This window comes from Protomyctophum parallelum, assembly GCF_964188405.1.
Source record: "Protomyctophum parallelum genome assembly, chromosome: 8".
Classification (NCBI taxonomy): domain Eukaryota; kingdom Metazoa; phylum Chordata; class Actinopteri; order Myctophiformes; family Myctophidae; genus Protomyctophum; species Protomyctophum parallelum.
This window is the reverse complement of record NC_139703.1, coordinates 13,893,606-13,909,536: the sequence shown is the minus strand read 5'-3', so window position 1 is coordinate 13,909,536 and position 15,931 is coordinate 13,893,606. Positions and strand designations below refer to the sequence as shown.

Sequence of the window (15,931 nt, the reverse complement as noted above, 5' to 3'; positions counted from 1 at the left end):
AGCCCAATGGCAGTTGCATTGGTGCGGTTTGGGCCTTAGGCTTAATGCGACCCTTGCAATGTGGTCTTAGAATGTTCCAGCCATCCCAGGGGTCTGTGTGTAATAACTTAATTACTACAAACACACATGTCAAATAATATTGTAAATAAAGAGTAGAACTTACATAGATGTGTGAGACGAGTGAGTGAGTGAATGAATATTTTGAGAAGGGGTCAATACATTTTGGGGTTCCTTCCTTCCATTTCACTGCTTCTAACAAACCAATGTTGCCAGCTAGTGAGAGAATAATCAACTCCAGCAGCTACAAAAACAAGCTCTCAGCTAATAAATGGACTTGCAACACTGCTGACACAGTGACAAGTGACAAACCCTTGGACTCGTAACCTGAAGACGTGGAAACAGTGCCATCTTGTGGAGAAACAAAATCTTAGGCTGCATGTTTTTCTATGGGATAAAATAAATTAACAAATGCTGGAAATTCTATAACCAATATTTTAATTGAAAGTCCAAATACAAATACCAAAGAAAACCAGTGGAATCCCAAAAATGGAGACACTTGTTGTCATTACATAGATCCGATTAATACAAAGTTAGAATAACTTCAATCTGGATGCCTTTATTCCAATTGAATAACCTTTACCAAGGAGCATGAAAAAAAAGAAAAGAGAAAAAAAAAACAGTTATAGATGGAATATAATCTTCACATATTCCATCCTTCCTGACATGAATATCCAGCTGGTATATATTATTGACAATGGAGAACTATTACACTATGCCAAAGTACACGGTACAATCACTGGAAAACAAAAAAAATAAGTGAAATGGAATGCTGCATGGTACAACAATTTTTCAGCACAAACATTGTACAGATTTCAGTCAACCATAACGGCGGCATACACCCACTTACTGTATTTACAAATTAAGAGGAATAAAGGTACATAGCATTACATAAGAAAACAAAATTCCTAAACAGCTAAAATAACTGACTGTTTAAAAAAAAGGGAAAAGAAATAAAAAAGAACCCTAACAAAAACGAGACCAAACGGCCTCATTTCATTAACATGAAACGGCATGATGCATTACAACCGTTCATTCAGCTTTTGGCTTCACCCTTCATACTTGACAGCCATGGATCCTCTTACTTTCTCTCATTGGACCTGGAGCGGCTGTGAAAAAATAATAATGACAAGATTATTGATGTAAAACGTGAATTATTGTCATTTCTGACAAGGCACCGCAGTGCTCATTGAGGTAGTTAGTCATTTGTTAGCCAAACTGTGGGACCCATTTGAGGGTCACAGACTGGATCTCGACTTGAGAAAAAAAAATATTTTCCTACATTAAATATACATTTCAAAAGTCCTTTAAAAAAATTAAGACATTTATACATTTTAAAACAAACAAATCTAAGAAATTCCATAAATAAAAATTCTGAAGCCACGTTGGTGGCTTGTAGATCAGTTAATTTCACTAGTCTGGGTCCAGGGCAAACGTCTAATCTGTCTTTTGGTCTCTAGCTGAAAAGGGATCCACTGATTTATTCACAACACCAAGTACTGCTTCGCCTAAAGCAGTGGTTCTCACTTTTATAGCTTCACCCGATTCCTGAAGCCATGTACCCACCTTTACCAGATAGCATGATGATATGAATAAATTATAAACCACCTTTTGACCTTTAACTGTGGCCATGACATGTCAGTGTGGCAGTGTCAAGTATTTGACTTCATTTAGATCAACACTGAATCAGTTTATCTGCAGTTTCCACATGTAGCCCCAATCAAAAAACACTCAATACATAAACTCCAAATAAAGGAGAACTCTGCCATGTGCAATAAATAGTGGGAGAGAAATAAGCAAGCCAATTCAAATCTGAGAAAAAAAAAATCTTCAATGGATACACCTTAACACCTTGAGGGCCCGGGCCTATTTAATCCATTCATAAAATGTGCCCATCGTTTATTGCGATTTTTGTTTACTAACAATATTAATGATGAGAAAAAGTCGGCAATACCTCCTTGATCGAGAGAAAGATCTTGAAGGTTTGTGATTCCTGTCCCGAGAGGGGGACCTCTCCCTCCTCCTGTCTCTGGAGAGCGACCTGCAACACACCAACAGGGGACGTGTTAGACCGGTAATTGTGGTTTCTTTTAATGACAAAGACCAAAACAAAGGATTATTCTGAAGAGCCAATTTTGTGCAGATCCTTTGATGCAGTGTTCCATTCAAATGATGCAATTTTGTTGAGAAATTATGCACACTACCACAGACAAAACACACTGTTATAATGTAGCCAAGTAATTCCCTTGTGCAAGACGGAGCTGTTCAAATAGTTTTCAATCGCAAATATAATGCTGGGAACTACAAAGTATGCTTAGCACTCTGAGGTACAGTACAGTGTTGATTTCGTCGACTAAAACTAGGACGAAAAATGTTCGACTATCTTTTACTGACAGACTAAATTGAAACTAAATAAAAACTAAGCTATGATTTTATTCGTCAACAAATACAAACTAGACTAGAATGTTGGGGGGGGGGGGGGCTAGCGGAAAAGAGATCCAGTTTATGTTTGGTTGTGCTCTGGTTTTGTGCTCTGCAAATAGCCGATCTACAAGATCACAACTTGTGAGCGTGTAGATGGGCTATTTTCAAATCAACTATAGATTTAGTCGACTAAAATCTTATATTTAGGCAACTAAAACTAGACTAACACTAAAACATTTCAAGTGACTAAAATGTGTATGTTAACAGCCAACATACCTGCTTCGACTGCGGCTGAAGCTCCTCCTGCGTGGGGATCTGAGAGGGGGAGGACAAGAATGTTAAACACAAAGGAGGTTGTATTGTTCAACGATGACCCTTACTGTACGCCACACTTGTCTCTGCTCCCTCCCCCCACTAACACAGCTTTCTAGCTCTGCAACTGAAGAAGCAGGAATAGAAGTCTTGAGATATTTCTCAAGAGAACAGAGTCAACTAATATAATTTGGTAATACAGACAACTCATAAGAAACGGATCAGGTGCATAAAGATAGTGGCTGCTTAGATGGGCATCATTTGGGCCTCCTGGCCTATCTCATAGCACTATGTGCACCCAACACTTTGACCGCTCTGTCCAATCGACTAACATGAAATAGGACTTTTACTGAGAATGCCCACAATAACTCATGTGTTGTGAATAATTATTGGACATCTGCAGACTGGGCCTACTCCAAAATAAAATGCACGTGAGCCTATTATGTTTGAGGTGATGAGAACCTCCACGTTTGAATTAGTGATCTCACTCTACAGTTGGGAGGGTTGTCACATCGCACTGTGCGATGGCTTGAGAAAAATAAATGATCACAAACACCATCTTTATGTACCTGGTCCATTATACTTGAATGACAAGTGTAAATGGAGGATTGCAACAAAACCAATGAAAATATAGGGATTTGAGACTACATAAAACTTCAGAACAGGCTATCAACCGCAAAGCGCACAAGAATCGGACTTTTGATTTTCATGTTGAGGTTGAGGAGGAGTTTTGACTCAGTGATTTCATAAATCTGCTCTGAGCCCCAAGACACACCAACAAGATTATCTATCATCCACATCTCTGGCAATGTGATGGTACTAGATATGGAATTTCGAGCCATTCCCCTTTGAAACAATTTATTACAGTAATGAGTGAGGAGAAACTCTGCCCATTACAATTCAAACTAAAATGGATATATATTTTTAAAACCAGGTGTCTCTTCACTTTCAAAACTGTAATCAGCAGTGTACTGTATGAAGCAGGAAAAACTTACTAGTATTTTGGTTTTCAACAAGCTAGATATGACGAAAGGGAGGCAGACTGTCGGCCGGGTAGGCAGAATTGGCTGAATAGGACTGGCCAGATGCTGCAAGGTGATTAGTTGGCTGGCGGATGGGGGCTGGCTGCGGATGGGGGCTGGCTGAGGCTTTTTTCCTGCTTTTATTGGTTAGCTGAAGGCTGCTGCTGGTAGGTTGTAGTGTAGACATTTTGGAACGTAAAACGCTGATTGGTCGGGTATGTGAGGAGGGCCGCTGCCGTTTGGGTTAAGGTTGAGGAGGAGGAGGAGGAGGTTGAGAACGGCATGCTCAGGAACCAAAGGGCTGGTGCAACCTGACGACCGGCCATGCCTGGGGTCATGTGACACGACATCAGCCAAGCTGATTGGGGCACGCTGGTCAGCGGTCACATGATGCTGAAAGAGGACTAGTTGATTGACTCAGAGGGTGGTGAGAAGAGGCATGGTGGTGACTCTGCAACGGGTTTCATTCTTATTAATATAGATGGTAAATAAAATGCAACCTCAAATTAATAAAAAAAAAAGGAAAAATATAAAATCATCACAACTGGCACTTTAATTTCCCCCACATTTATGCAAAATGGTACTGATTTGACACAGGAACATCTCAGTCCTGTTTTATTTATTTTACGTCAAGTTTTCAGAGTTTCTAAAGCCTCAAAACTGAGTGCACAGGAAAGAGTACACTTCACTGGTGCTTGAAGCAACAATATAAGGTCTTGCGAGACAGATTGAAATCTAATTTAAGATATAAATACTTAAGTTGAAATATTAAATATTATTATAGCAAATGTTACTGTAATCACAAATGAGTGTTGCCTGGTATTTATAATGACCAGAAATGGTAATGAAGATGAAAACTGCATGCCATAGGCATCACAACTCACAAATGTATACTACCATAGTAAAGAAATGAAGGAAAAGGCAAGCACTAGGCAGGTCTTGACTGCAAACATGTGCAATACCACATGATACACTGCAGGGCATAACGAGGAATGAGAACTAAGGGTAGGGCAACTAGAATTGGAGCAGAAAGATTAGTGAATTATATTGGGCAACTTTGTCATACAAAACCGATTGTTACCTGCGTCTTGGTGGTGGACTACGGCGCCTGCTCCTGTCATCATCTCGAGGACGTCTGCCCCATGATGGTGGAGGACCACGGTTACGACTGCGCTTTTCACCATTGGACAGCTCCACTCGAACACGGCATCCACACAGTGTCCTAGGAATCATGATTGAAGACAAAATTATCAACAAAGGACGCAGTCAGCTAGAAAGACATTTCCTGTTTTACCTGTTTTCCTGACATTGCAATATTGCTGCCTACCTTCCGTCAAGCTCTCTCACTGCATCTGTGGCATCTCTGGGGTCTTCAAATTCTACAAAAGCAAAACCTGGTGGATTCCTGGCAACCCAAACGCTCCGGAGTGGTCCATAGTAACCGAAGGATCTCTCCAAATCGGTCTTGTTTCCATTATTCCCCAGGTTCCCAACATAGACTTTACAGTCAAGGGGGCAGTCTCTGTGCATCGCGGAGTCTAGAGATGACAAAACAAACACGCTTATTAACCAGGATGACGTTCATAAAACCGACATCATAAACATTTAGTAGGCTGTATTTCACATCCAGATCAGGAATGGAGCTGCTGTGGGAGGGTTTATGTTCACACTCCATTTCGAAGCCCCAATAAAGGCCTATTATGACATTATAAACCAGGATTAGAAATATTTTTATTTGTACCTGTATTGGTTGGCATCACAAGTACAGTTAAATCTATCTGTTCAGTCGTCGGTAATGGCTGCAGACCCGCCGCCCTGCTTTCGAGATCGATCTTTGGTGAAAACAAAAAAAAAGACAAATTACAGATTTGTTTCCTCCCCAATTTGCATGGTTTTGCAAAAACAAGGAAGAGCAATTATTGCATGTTATACATTCAATCAAAACAGTTGCCATTGGCGACAGCTGGTGCTGGTGGTCTATTTTGAGTTTTAGATAGCGGGTTAACGTAGCCACTTCCCAGAGCTAACCCGCTAGTGGCTAAAATGGCTGTCGCCTGTTCCTAAGCGATACTTCCCCCTTTAAAACCTGATGCGTGCTGAACTACACACAAACATTGCAAAAACACACGTTACGTTAAAACATAGATGCACGTGAGAGACTGCGTAGATTACCGATTTGTTGCAGTTCACTCCGAATTATGCAGAAGCTGTGGAAATGTGTTCCTTCCTTTCTCGTCGGTCGACCTGAAAAATGGCGTCACGAATGATGGAGCCTGGGTGGTTCGTTTTAAATCAGTGGGTGAATTGTCACGTGCTTGGTGATTCTGGGAGGGCGGATCAAAAATAAGGGCTACGTTTAAACTTTGGGGCAGAAATGTTTGTACATTTGTATTGACTTTATTACAGCAACGCTAATTATTTGAGATGAACCCCATGAACATTGGTGGATTTTTAATGCTTTTCCAGACGAAACACTGACAAGGACATCCAAAACCGGGACGACCATAACGATAAACGAGCGCATACACTTCGTCCTAAATACGCACGACAGCAGACGGAGTGGCGCGACGAAAATTACCCGACCTACACACTCACAACATGAGTTTAGGAGCAGTGTTGTTGCCACTTGCCAGATGCTGTGAGAGAAATAAGCAACCAGGTCTACGAAAACAAGTCCCAAAAAAGAAGGCACACATAAAAGCACTTTATAAACATGTTCATTTTTCAGGAAAATATTTTTCTGAAAATTAAGAAAACCTTATATTTTGAAAACAAAACAATACTTCCTCATCAAAGTTGATGTTGTGACTTCATATATTGACTTTAGCAGATAGTTTTTATGCAAAAGGAAAAGAAAAAAGAATGAAAAAAAACTCACGACAGCAACGATATATTAAAAATAATAATATTTTTGAAACATTGTAACAACACAAATCTTGTATAGGGGTCCACAAAATATTTTCAGTATATTGTGAGAGAATCGTTCACAAGGTGATACAAGCGTGAAATTTGTTACAAATCATCTTTGCAGGTCACTCTTCGACTTAAGAAACCGAGCCACTTGAAAATCAAAGATTTCAAGAAAATCAAGATGGCCACCAAAATTAGACTGATTTTGCATTTCATTTATTTAGCTATAATACTGTACTGTACTGTACTGTACTGTACTGTACTGTACTGTACATTATTACTGTACCGTACTGTACTTTACCGTACTCTGGACTGGACTGTGTGTGTGTGTGTGTGTGTGTGTGTGTGTGTGTGTGTGTGTGTGTGTGTGTGTGTGTGTGTGTGTGTGTGTGTGTGTGTGTGTGCAGTGAAAAGGGGAATTGTCTGTGAATGTGGAAATTGTGATGAAATTTGCATCACAGCGAAATGTTGCGCAATAACAGTATGTCATACAAAAGCAATATTTGTACAGTAAATATGACAGTTGCATGGATGCAATGTAGTGCAGATGGATTCCTGTGGCATGCATCATTTTTTGTGCATGGAGAGATGTGTGCTAATGGAGTGGTTTGGTAGGAGTAGGCGGACGGATAAACAGGCATATTGCTTTGCACCCTACCACCTTTCAATTATAGTAGTAGGATAGGATGAGCATCAAAACAATATTTTAAATACTTTTCATCAGCACATGCATGCATTTTACATTCCATAGGGCTGGACCAGACATTTGGTTCTGTTTTCTGCATCTTCCTCTGTGACCTGCCGGCAGACCTTCATATCATCTCTCACAGCAGCATCCCTAAACCTCCTCTTTGGCCTTCCTCTTACCTGGCATCTTCCTCCCAATGTATCCTTCGTCCCTCCTTTTCACCTGTCCAAACCATCTCAACCTCACCTCTTGCTTTCAAACCTTCTAACTTGGGCTGATCCTCTACTTTTGTCATTTCTGATAATGTCCTTCCTTTTCACTCCTAATGAGAACCATAGCATCCTCAATTCTGCCACCTCCAGCTGTGCCTCCTTTTCATCATTTCCAAGCCGTACAGCATGGCTGGTCTCACTACCATCTTATACAGTATGTCTTTCCTCTCACTGGTACCCTTCTGTCACAAATAACTCCTGACATAACTCCTTGATATTCTCAATACACTGGCTTCGCTTGCTAGAACATTTCCATCTCTATACTCACCTTAACCTGTTACACTACTGTCTAGCCTACTGTCTAGCCATCACCTCTCTCTTCGCCTTAACCATCATCTCCATTTACTCCTGCTTACTTCCTTCATGACTGTGGCTGCCTTTCTTATCTCCTCCCTGAACACCACACAGCATTGTTCTTTCTTCATCTTTTTCTCCGTCAACACACCTAACATCAGCTCCCAGCAATTACCACAGGACTCAAGCCATGAGGCTATTCGGCGAGTTCACGGTGCCTGGGTTTGAACCCATGACCTTGTCGTACAAAGGCGAGAGCTCTACCAACTGAGCTACCCGAATGCAAATGACACAAATACCTACCCCATTTCTCCTCTAGTCCACCCCTAGAACAGTCTAAAAACCCCTCTGAAAATCATGGCATTGCCCATTGACATATATATGAATTAATAATCTCTTTTAGAAGGGAGACCTGGGCTACAACAAGATGGCGACATCTAACTAGAAATGCATGAAGACTGTGTGTGTGTCTGTACGTCTGTAATCCACATAACTCGAGAACCGTTTACCCCACCGACTTCATTTCACGCTTGTATCACCAAGTGAAAGATCGTTCCTATTATCTGCTGTACTATGCAGGCAAAATGGAAAATACATAATCTGTGGATCCTTGACATGAAAATGCCAAAAACATCAACAAAAAAACAAAAACGCAACCACCAATTTACAAGCAACTTTGGAGAAAAACAGGCTCAAAGTCGCTTATAATAAGCAGACATGGCAACACTGGCTGAGGAGCTTGTAGATCAGTTGTTTTACGTCTCGCGAGACTACGCGGGATGCAGTGTCTTCCAATGGTCTCTTCCTGTGTGTGTGCCATTGGATCTTCTGGCCATTCGTTGGCCTAGTCTCCTCTCCTGTGTGGACCCGACGACCAGCCCTTGGTGATTGGACTTGTCGAAGCTTATTGGAGCCAATCAGAACCAGGGCCGCACAAACACAAACGGAACGGTGAGCAGAGCACTCCAGTCTTAAAAAACTAGCGACCAGGCCAAAACAAAGCTGCATGTGGTGGCTTTAAAACTCACGAAACAATAATGGGGGTTTCTCTCCGCAAATGTATTTCAATCCAAACCTAAGCCAGTGCAGCGGGTTAGCTTATTGTTTTGTTCCTCCCAGGCCGCCAGGCAAAAGCAGGCATGCTAGTAGCTAATGTTAGCTAGCGATTCACACTTGATTGTACGTTTACAATACAAATGTATTGATATGCCCGGTGCTACTTTAACAAAATACCTGGGACATTAATACGGCAGTAATTAAACCCACTAAAAGGAATAGGACTATTTGACCAATGTCATTTTTTGTCGTGAATAAACAGCGGTAATAAACAATGGTCGAGACAAAGAAGACAACACTCCGCCTCCAAGTGGATCTGTTTTTTTTTATTTAAAAATATTAAGATAATTAAGTAAAAAGAACATACATTGTACCATTTGACCTATTTGGTAACATTTGAAAGTGAAACAGATCACTTAAATACCAGTTTAAAATGTGTGGGGTTTTTTTTACATTTTGACAACCTATCGAGAGCTTTCGTCACCCAGTCTAAATTTGGCTTTCGCCGTGCCTGAATAAAGAAAACTCCACGTAAAATAAAAGTGGTAGAAATTAGAACATAGCAGCTTCTACTGCTCGGCTCGGTGTGTGTGTGTGAGAGAGAGAGAGAGGTGCACTGCTGAGATGCTGATCTGAAAGGCAAGGTTTTGTGATATTTAATGGTTAATGATGCTGGGAAATCGAGCCCTTCAGTGCTGTCATGGCATCTTTAACCTGAAAGTTAAACTGCCAACATGTACTGTACTTGGCAGGGCTGCAGACCACAAACCATGGAGCAGTACAATACAACTGTTACAAACGCAGAGGGGCAGCTCCAACAGGTAAGAGTTTATTAAGGAAGTTTTTTATCATGTTATGAGCTACTGTCGAGAAATTCTGTGCAGTGTTGGAGTTTGGAAGCACTCGTTTTCATGAACGCATCGTGCTGCTGTCTCCTGCATTATGTGCAAAAACACTTATAAAGAATTATCACAGCACATCATTTCTTAGCAAAAAGTTGCTCATATCATGATGTCTATGGGGGATTTTTATGAAACAAACGCTTTGGAGATAGAAGGATAATTCAAGTTCAATGTTGGTGAGTTGAGTTTAACGTTGTTTAATACAAGCAGATCAGAATTTTCTATTTGGATCAATGTGCTGTGCAGGGTATTGCAACTCTAGATTCACCCCATAAAAGGTAGTGTTGCAAATTGTGGCTAGTTCCTGACATGTATGACTCCAAGTAAGTTGGCGACCAAAGGGTGCTGGTCTAGTTTAATACATTTTTTTCTAACATCTCATCTATGTTCTGTATTTGTAAGTTACATATTGTCATGTAAGATAATGCAGTTCAAGCTTGATGCGCTACGATGAGTGAGACACAAAGGCTATTATGTAACAGAAAATGTCATTACATGGCTACCTCTAACTACCTTTACCTTTATCGACCTTTATCTCTAACTAACCCTGTTTTTGAATGTTACAGGGTCAGCCTCTCATGGTGCAGGTGAGCGGGGGGCAACTCATCACTTCTTCAGGGCAGCCCATAATAGTGCAAGCTATGGGGGGCCAAGGGCAGACCATCATGCAGTTACCGATGTCAGGAGCTCAGGGTCTCCAACAAGTAAGAGAAATCATTTTAACCATAGAACCTTCCCACTTAACATTGCAGTGGCTAACATTTCACTGTACAGATGAAATGTGGTTTTGTGCACGGTAAATTATGTTTAGAATAAGAGGGCTGCAATATGGAATAGTTAAATGTGAGAACAAGAAGGGTCTGGATTGTGGGGTACGTGTTTTCTTTTTTTAAAACAAAATGGTAATTAATTAAACTTGGGTAAAAGAAGACCACTGAACTTTTAAGGGCAGATTCACACTGAGTTCGTTTTATTCAAACTGCTCCCGAATACGATTGCCTTGTCCCCACTGGCCATGATTCACATTGGCCTTGAGTACACTTCATTCAACTGTATTCAGTGCTTTCACATTGCATCGATCCGTATCCGAGTACACTTCAATCGGTACCTCCATGCGGTTCCGGGAATGGTTGGGTGATCTGCTCTGGGAAACAGTACGCAGCATTCACACTACCACAACATATGCCAAGTGGTCACGAGTGTGCATCTGGGACCATATTGTGAATCTGCCCTCAAATAGACTTTCACATAAGAATATTTTGTGCGTCAGTTAAGTGTTTACACTTAACTACTGCCTCCACTGTGTTCTAGTTCCAGCTAGTGCAGCCGGGCCAGATACAGATACAAGGAGGACAAACACTTCAATCCATCCAGGGTCAGCAGGGCCAGATACAACAGTTTATCATTCACCAGCCCCAGACTGCTGTGACAGCAGGACCGAACCAGGTACAATGGAAAGGCACATTTTCTTGTGTACAAAAAAAATTGAGATTAGCTATGCAATACTTATATTATATTGCATAGCTAATTGGTGGCAGCTTGTGAATAAGCCATTACTGGCTTTCCCTTATGAGTTCTGATTTAGAAATGCTTCTCCTTATTGGTGGTAAAGCTTTGTTCATTCTTTGATTAACCCATTCTGACCGGGCACCCATTTTGGTGTTGGCATCATGTTATGCTTTAGCTATTGAAAAATAGCAGATCTACAAGCTAATATCGCGCCACCGAGTGGCGCGATACGAGCTTGTAGGTCTGCTATTTTTGAAAAATCGAAGACACTTTTAGAATCTGATCTCAGGTCAGAATGGGTTAATAATGAAACTGTCAGGATGTAATAGACATTTTTAGAATCTGATCTCAGGTCAGAATGGGTTAATCTTACACAGCATGTAATTATCTCTTGCCCTTTTAGTAGTGTTTCAAACGAATATTCCATATTCGAAGGAATATTCAAATATAAAAATATAAAGAATAATCGACTTTAAAATAAAAATAACTTTGATTAATTTGGTCGTGAAGGCACTCAAGGCAGACAGTTTACAGTGAGACTCGACGACGGAAAACTTAATCTGGATTCTTGTCTCTCACATTAAAGCTCCCTCCGTGACACATTTATCTTGTAGCCTACCTTAATTTGATTTAAACCAAAAATGCATTGTTTTGATTATTTCCCGTTTCATGTCGAGGTAAGAAGTTAACTTCTATCACAGCAGGCTCAGTACGATGTGTACATCGTTGGAGTGATGCGTCTCTATTCCCCAGATAAGTCCCGGGCTTGTATCTAAACTAAATCATTGCAAAAATTAGGCTATTAAGATAATTATGAATCATTCGTTTGATCTCGCAAGAGAGCGCATTTCTCAGTCATCACCAACCGCGGCCGGCACATATAGAGAAAAAGAGAACGTTTTACTGCATATTATGCTTCAATATTAAGTATCGAATCAGTCGAATCCATGTGGTGTTTTAAAAGGATTATTCAACATTTTTGGCCAATTCTTGCAGCACTAATATTTAGTGCTGAGAAAAAGTGCTGAGCATTTCATTCTCTCACCTCATCCCAGCCTGTTATCCATTATTTGGTAAACACTGCTGTGTAGTTTTGACTGTTTGTTTCCTTTCAGGGTCAACAGCAGCAGACTATACAACTACAGGGGAATCAATTGCAGACTGCTCAGACTGCAGATGGACAAACCATAGTTTACCAGCAAGTCAACGCTGGCACTGTTCTGCCACAAGGTGAACTTCTCAGATCTCCCAGTTAGTTAAGATGAATCTGAAGTAAGATCATCTTAACCTTTTCCCCGCAAAAAGACTACCGGTAGTCTAATATGCGTTATTTGTCGGGAAGCGACGCTGCCAAAATACGTATCTACGTTTATTCAGTTGTATAAATGTGTTTGTTTCGTTCTAGTGGAAAGGCTACTCACATTAGCTTCGGCCATCTTCGTTGTGCACACTTGTGTGTGTGTGTGTGTGTGTGTGCACACGCACACACGCTTTCAGTTGCTTTAGTCTCCAAATCCTCCTCCCAGGTGGGATTTCTGGTCAAAACAGCGCTTGCACGGAGCCTAGTGGTTGCAGTAATGCTGACGGCCAGTACTGATCATCATCCAGGCAGACCATAAGATCCGGTCGACACACACACCATTAAGCTGACGCAACATCCGATCGCGGTGTTTTGGATATTCAAAATAAGGGTTGAACGGCGTGATATCCTGTCATGTTATTAATTAATCCTGGCGGGGAAACGGTTAACCATCTGGCATTGAAATTCCCAGTTTCTAGTTGGCCTGTGCTGACTAAAATAAATATTATTTTCCTAATGTTGTAGGCATGATAACCCTCCCTGCCTCCAGTCTGACAGGTGGTCAAATAATTCATGCTGGCCCTGACACGAGCGCGACCAATGGACAGGCAATGACTGTCACACTGCCTGGAGACATGGTTAATGGTAGTGGTGGTATGGTTATGGTAAGTGAGATCAGTCAAACACTATTTGAGTATGCACGCACAACGCACATGTTTACAGTATATGCACGCACGCGGAGTAATGCGTTTGTCTGATACCTGAATGTTTCTGAATAAGATGGTTCCAGGTGGAAACACCATGCAGCGAGTACCTTTGCCTGGGACCGTATCTGAGACGATGGAGGAAGAGCCTTTATATGTCAATGCGAAGCAGTATAATCGCATCCTCAAGAGACGACAGGCCCGTGCCAAGCTAGAGGCAGAGGGGAAAATCCCCAAAGAAAGAAGAGTGAGTGAACAAACTAGTGTGATTTGTACTACATTGATTGATTTAAAAAGCCCCGGGGGGCTTGTTTTCTTTGCGGTGCATTGTACTACTCAATTCATCAGTAATATATACAAAACATACAACTCGGTAGAATCATAATGTATATTTACAGAGAAAATGGGGCGGGGAGTTCTACTATCAAGGTTTTAACATGTCGATGCTCAGACGTAGAATAGATATACGCCTCCAGGACCTATTTGGCTGTGCACGCAGCCATTCACTTTCTGGTTTACGGCCTGACAAATCTTGCTGTTTTCTCTGAATCTATGCCGCTGTCCGTGGTTTTGATCATAACCGCGATGTTCTGTCCTAATGTCTGACTTCATGCATCTCGTTTGGAATTTTACCGCTTCTAAAGAGAGATCAGACTTATTAGCGTGAGGTAGTAATGGAAGATTCCACCTCCCGGTTTTGGGGGGAAATAGAAGGTGGGGCTTTTCAGAGTAAAGTCTCCCTCATCTGCTTGGCGCTAGCGCCTTTTATTCTGAAAAATTCCCCTGCATAAAAAGAGTTGATAGGTGTGCACTGTGCAGACACCGCCTACACATTGCACTACAGATTAAATCACTCTGCATGATTAATGGTCACAAATTGCATTGGAGTAATAGTATATGACTTGTGTGTGTGTGTGTGTGTGTGTATATATATATATATATATATATATACATACATACATACACACACACACACACACACACACACATACACATGTGAGAATAAACTTGTGCATTTGTCATCCCTCAGAAATACCTTCATGAGTCCAGGCACCGCCATGCCATGAAGAGAAAGAGAGGGGAAGGTGGACGTTTTTTAACGCCAAATGAAGATGGGACAATGTCAGTGGGCATGCCGGTAATGGTGCCCCCAACAAAGCAAGAACTGAGTGAATTTGAACTTGTCTCGTCTCAGTGGAATCCTGCATGAATCATGTATAATATAACCCCATCCCTTTCCTGGAGTTTTATACATACTCTATGCTACCTCATCATAAATGTATTCAAGATCAATATTTTTGTATCTTTTGTAATACCTTGAATTTAGTTTGTCTGACAATTGCATGTGTATTTTAAAGCTTTTGGCATCTTTTGAATTGAGTTTACTTATTGTAAAACCCAGTGATGACAGTCCCTGTTCAAAATGTAATCCTATGTACTATTGAATGTGGGTGATATCCAAATGTTATGTTTTTTTTTCTTTCTTTTTTTTTTTTAAGTTGAGGATTGGATTATGCGCATGCTTGAACAAATTCCTCTTTGATAAACTTGTTAACTTTTTTTATTTCGTACAAATTGACACTATTCTGTATGGTAGGAAAGAAAACAATGCTATGGACAAATGTCTTATTGCAAAGCAGTAACAAAAGACATTAAAATGTTTACGCTGTCAGAATGTACAGTACATATAATAAGAATCTCTTCTGTTTTGCAAGTCACATATGTTGATATAGAATGGACTATGTTCCAGAGAAGCTCAGACATTTCCAAGAGTCCTCTCCTCTTGAGACAATTATAGAATCATAGAATCATAACATTAACTACAGTGATATTCTAAAACTATAAATTAAAAGTATATCTGCTTACCACCCCACAGGTACACTGACTGCACAGAGTTCATGAGACTTAAGCTGTTATGCATCCTAGCTTCAGCTGCGTGTGTGTGTGTGAGAGAGAGAGAGAGAGAGAGTGTGCAAGAGCGTACCTATTTGGAGTGAACAGGGCTCTTTCATTTTGAGTAATAATAATATACTTTTAAACTATTTATTTAGTGAATCATTTCTAAAGGATTTGCCATACAGGAAAGGAGAAACCCAGGTACCATCACTGACAAAGTAACAGCTGACTCTTGGGGTGGTCTAAAGTTAATGTTAGTCAAGAGAGGCGATGTGTGCTGTAGTGTAGGAAAACGTCTTGTACAATAACCACCAAAAATATATTTCAAGTAATTTTGGTCTCTGCTGCTAACGGCAGGCGACTGTGTGTGACTACAAATTCAGGTATTGGGTTGTTTATTCTTTGCATTTAAGTAAGTCTAGTCTAGTCAATGACCGATGTAGAAGGTTAAAATGTAAATGTATCATATTCATCTAATTTCACTTATAGTAGTACACAAGTGCCTGTTTTCATTTTTTTGTAAATGAAAGTCAAGACAATAAATGCAAAAATGCTTTCCATATAGTTTGTCTTATTTTCTACACA

General features: G+C 40.6%; 2 protein-coding genes across 3 annotated transcripts; one reads left to right on the top strand and one right to left on the bottom strand.

The window, feature by feature from the left end:
- Positions 1-478: 478 nt before the first annotated feature.
- Positions 479-6,085, bottom strand: srsf3b (serine and arginine rich splicing factor 3b). The gene is made up of 7 exons (XM_083771349.1): positions 5,988-6,085; positions 5,557-5,647; positions 5,143-5,353; positions 4,897-5,037; positions 2,758-2,796; positions 2,012-2,098; positions 479-1,166 (listed from the first exon to the last, which is right to left on the bottom strand). Exons 2-7 carry the CDS (start codon positions 5,570-5,572, stop codon positions 1,139-1,141), a joined length of 522 nt encoding a protein of 173 aa, XP_083627475.1. The 5' UTR covers positions 5,573-5,647; positions 5,988-6,085; the 3' UTR covers positions 479-1,138.
- A 2,731-nt stretch (positions 6,086-8,816) lies between these two features.
- LOC310863153 (nuclear transcription factor Y subunit alpha-like) lies at positions 8,817-15,906 on the top strand. Of its 2 annotated transcripts, none has more exons than XM_083771309.1 (8): positions 8,817-8,930; positions 9,788-9,856; positions 10,504-10,641; positions 11,249-11,383; positions 12,562-12,676; positions 13,272-13,411; positions 13,527-13,697; positions 14,481-15,906. In XM_083771309.1, exons 2-8 carry the CDS (start codon positions 9,806-9,808, stop codon positions 14,658-14,660), a joined length of 930 nt encoding a protein of 309 aa, XP_083627435.1. In that variant the 5' UTR covers positions 8,817-8,930; positions 9,788-9,805; the 3' UTR covers positions 14,661-15,906. The 2 variants fall into 2 exon arrangements, with proteins under 2 accessions (XP_083627435.1, XP_083627436.1); XM_083771310.1 differs by having other exon boundaries at positions 8,832-8,930; positions 9,796-9,856.
- The last annotated feature ends 25 nt before the right edge of the window (positions 15,907-15,931 follow it).